At 52.3% G+C, this 3,328-nt stretch overlaps 1 protein-coding gene across 1 annotated transcript; it reads left to right on the top strand.

The window, feature by feature from the left end:
* Positions 1-712: 712 nt before the first annotated feature.
* On the top strand, positions 713-1,625 carry LOC123170080 (putative E3 ubiquitin-protein ligase SINA-like 6). Its single transcript, XM_044587924.1, has 2 exons — positions 713-778; positions 930-1,625. The coding sequence occupies exons 1-2, from the start codon at positions 713-715 to the stop codon at positions 1,623-1,625; spliced, it is 762 nt and encodes a 253-aa protein (XP_044443859.1).
* The last annotated feature ends 1,703 nt before the right edge of the window (positions 1,626-3,328 follow it).

Raw genomic sequence — 3,328 nt, 5'->3', positions numbered from 1 at the left:
GATGCAGAGGCCGGGGAGTCCCCCCTTTTCAAAAAAAAACAAATTAAAATATATATTCCTGTCTTGACCAGATGAGTGTGCAAACTACAATCACCAGGGTGTCAGGTAGGGCCAGAAGACTATTTTTTTTAAGCTTACAGGCACGGTACACGCTATCCTAGACTACTCTACACATGAAACTGCCACACGAGCGTCCGGGCTGCGCTTGGCTCTTCGCCTCTTCGGGAAGTCGAACAATGATGGAGTACTACTGCACTGGAGAAGTACTACAGTATGCTTCTGGCCATCTGACACCGATTGAACTGCTGCATGTCCACCGCGTGCGGGAGGGAGAGCGTGTAGCGAAAGCTTCTCCTAGTCTTGCCAGCCACCACGCTCATGAGCGAGGGAGGGACGCTCCTGCCTTTGCGCGTATGATAGGTGGGCCCGACAAGTGTGTGGCCAACCTGTCATACAGCCAAAGGCAGGTGCAGTTAAGTCCGCGAGGGAGAGGATAATCAAACTTCTCGTTGATGTACGAGTTGACGCGACACATCAAAGCACTGCACCCGATATATTTCAATAATTTGCGTTTACCGATGCATTAATTACAACGCATGCATGCATGCCATGACTCTCCTTTTGATACTTGCATGTGTTGTTTTAATGCACCTTGAAGTAGTATAAAATATGTGACGGTAAAGCTTTGTAATACCCCGGCCCAAGTCGAGAGATGGTTGTGCACGAGGAGGGCGAGATCATGCAGACCGAACAGGACCCGACGATGGAGCTCTCTAAGGTCTCGATGGACCTCACCGTGCTCCACTGCCCCTTGTGCCTCCGCCCCTTGACGCCTCCAGTGTATGAGGTTCGAATACACCTCGTCCGTTCGGCTGATTGAGCAAGGTGCAGGTTTCTTGATTGATGTGCTGTTCGATTGATTTCTGCAGTGCAAGGGAGGGCACCTGGCCTGCGCGGACTGCCGCGTCGAGCGCCCCGGGAACCAGCGGCAGTGCCAGAAGTGCGAGCGCGGCGGTGGCTTCGACGTGCGGAACACGGCGGTGGACTCCGTCCTTTCGTCGGTGAGGGTGGAGTGCCCGCACGAAGGCTGTGGGCTCTACGTCACTTACCACAAGCTCGCCGATCACCAGAGCGTGTGTCCGCTCGCGCCCTGCAAATGCCCCGTGCCCGTCTGCGGCTACGAAGGCCCGCCGCCGGCGCTCTACCACCACATCAGCACCGCGCATCCCATGCCCGTGCACAGGATCCAGTACGGCAAGGTGCTCCAGCTGCAAGTGCCACTGTCGGAGCCACGGCTCTTGCTGTTCGCGGAGGAGGACCGCCGCGCATTTTTCTTGGTCGGCGGCGTGCTCGACATCGGCGCGCCTATCGCCGTGTCGGTCGTCTGCATCAGAGCGGGGGCGTCCCCACTGCCGCACTACGTGGCCAAGCTGTGGGCGAACGGCCCGCCGGGGGAGCCCAAAGGCACGACCGACGCCGTCAAGGTGGAAATGGAGGTGACAAGCAGCAAGGATCCCGGCGACGTCGACGTGCAGGAGCTGACCTTCTTGACAGTTCCGCCCAAGCTGCTGGCCGGGGCTAAGCTTGTGTCCCTCCACATTCAGATTGACAAGCTCACGTCCTAAATGTTTCTACAGTGCCTTCTGTTTATCTTAGTAATATGCTAATATAGGGATTACCTTGGTCTACTTTAGCTTAAGAAATGGTGGGTTTTGGTGGCGATGCAGCAATTACTTCGACATCAGATCAGTAATTTCCAACAGTCGAACGGATATTTTGTGTCTGTTGGATATAAAGTTCCTTTGGGTAAGAAGTACTACTTGTCATCAAAATGGATAAAAGGAGATGTATGTAGACGTATTTTAGTTCTAGATACGTCCCTTTTTATCCATTTTGATGACAAGCACTCCCTCCGTTCCACAATACATGCCTTCCATTTGTCAAAATATAGATGTATCTAGACATGTTTTAGTATATAGGTACATCCATGATAGAGCCAATCGGATGGTTGAGAACACTACAATTCGTAGCTACAGATGCGTGTGTGACTCCCAGATGCAGAGGCCGGGGGTCATCATCCTCCTTTTCGAGAAAAAACAGACGCGTGTGTGAGAGCTCGCCACGCGGCTATTCCTGTCGAACGCCCCATTAACCGTAAGATATGTATACGACGGTGCCAGTTATTGCACGTACACAGCAGTACTCCCTCCTTTCCGGTTTATAGGGCTTAATTCAAAAATCTCACCAACCAAGATGGTGAGTGGTGGAATATTTTTTGTAGTTTGCAAAAGCACCTAATTAATGCTCTTGTTTTTCTCAAAAAATTATGTTTATCAATGCATTAATTGCAATGCATGCATGCATAAAGTACATGCATTGGTCAATTTTCTCTTAATACTTGCATGCAATGATTTAATGCACCTTGGAATCTGAACATGTGTTGGGGAACAACCAAATTGAGCCTTATAAAATGGAAAAACTAAAATTTTGAGATAAGCCCTATAAAACCGGAAAGGAGGGAGTAGAAAAAGAAGTATTCCATCCGGGAATAGTGCCACACTTCAAAACTAGAACCGTCAATAAATTTTGAGCTTGCGTCTCGTCACATTCCAAATTACTCCACGCTATATTGAATTGCAAACCTGTTCACACCGATCACAACCTAAACGGTTTCCCACTTAGGAGCGTATTAGTACTCGGTTATAAATACTAGTATGCCAAGATGACTGCACATTCCTCCTCAACTCCTCATCCACAAAAACAAACAAGTCATTCAGCATCCTTCCCTTGCGTCTGCCATGGCCAGCGTGAGTTCTGGGTCGAGAGATTGCCACCAGGGAGAGGCGAGCATGGAAGCAGATGCACGAGAGATGTCCCGCCTCGCTGCGAGAGCAGCCGACATGTCCCGCCGCGCGGAAGTAGCAGCACAGAGGTCCCGCCGCGCCGCTGAAGCAGCACGGAGGTCCCGCCACGCCGTCGATGCAGCAGACTGGTCCGGCCGCGCCGCGGAAGCAGCAGAGATGTCCCGCCGCGCCACGAATGCAGCAGAGATGTCCCGCCGCGCCGCGGCGGCCTGGGAAAATTTCTCGCGGGCAGGCGACGACTGTTACAGGCACATGCATGCGATCGTCCATAGCCAGATGGATCAGATCTCCGGCTGGGCGAGGTTGCAGGACGACATGAAAGCCTCGTTTGAACAGGCTACCGGCGTCATCCGGCAACTAAGGGAGGGCAATGAGAGGCTCCGGGCCGAGCGCGACCTGCTGAGGGAGAAGATCGTCCGAAGTGCAGACCAGCAGGAGGAGACCAGTGCCTTGTTGAAGAGGAC

Source organism: Triticum aestivum, chromosome 7D, assembly GCF_018294505.1.
Source record: "Triticum aestivum cultivar Chinese Spring chromosome 7D, IWGSC CS RefSeq v2.1, whole genome shotgun sequence".
NCBI classification, from domain to species: Eukaryota; Viridiplantae; Streptophyta; class Magnoliopsida; order Poales; family Poaceae; genus Triticum; species Triticum aestivum.
The sequence above is the reverse complement of the archived record's forward strand: the minus strand, read 5'-3'. Positions and strand labels throughout refer to the sequence as shown.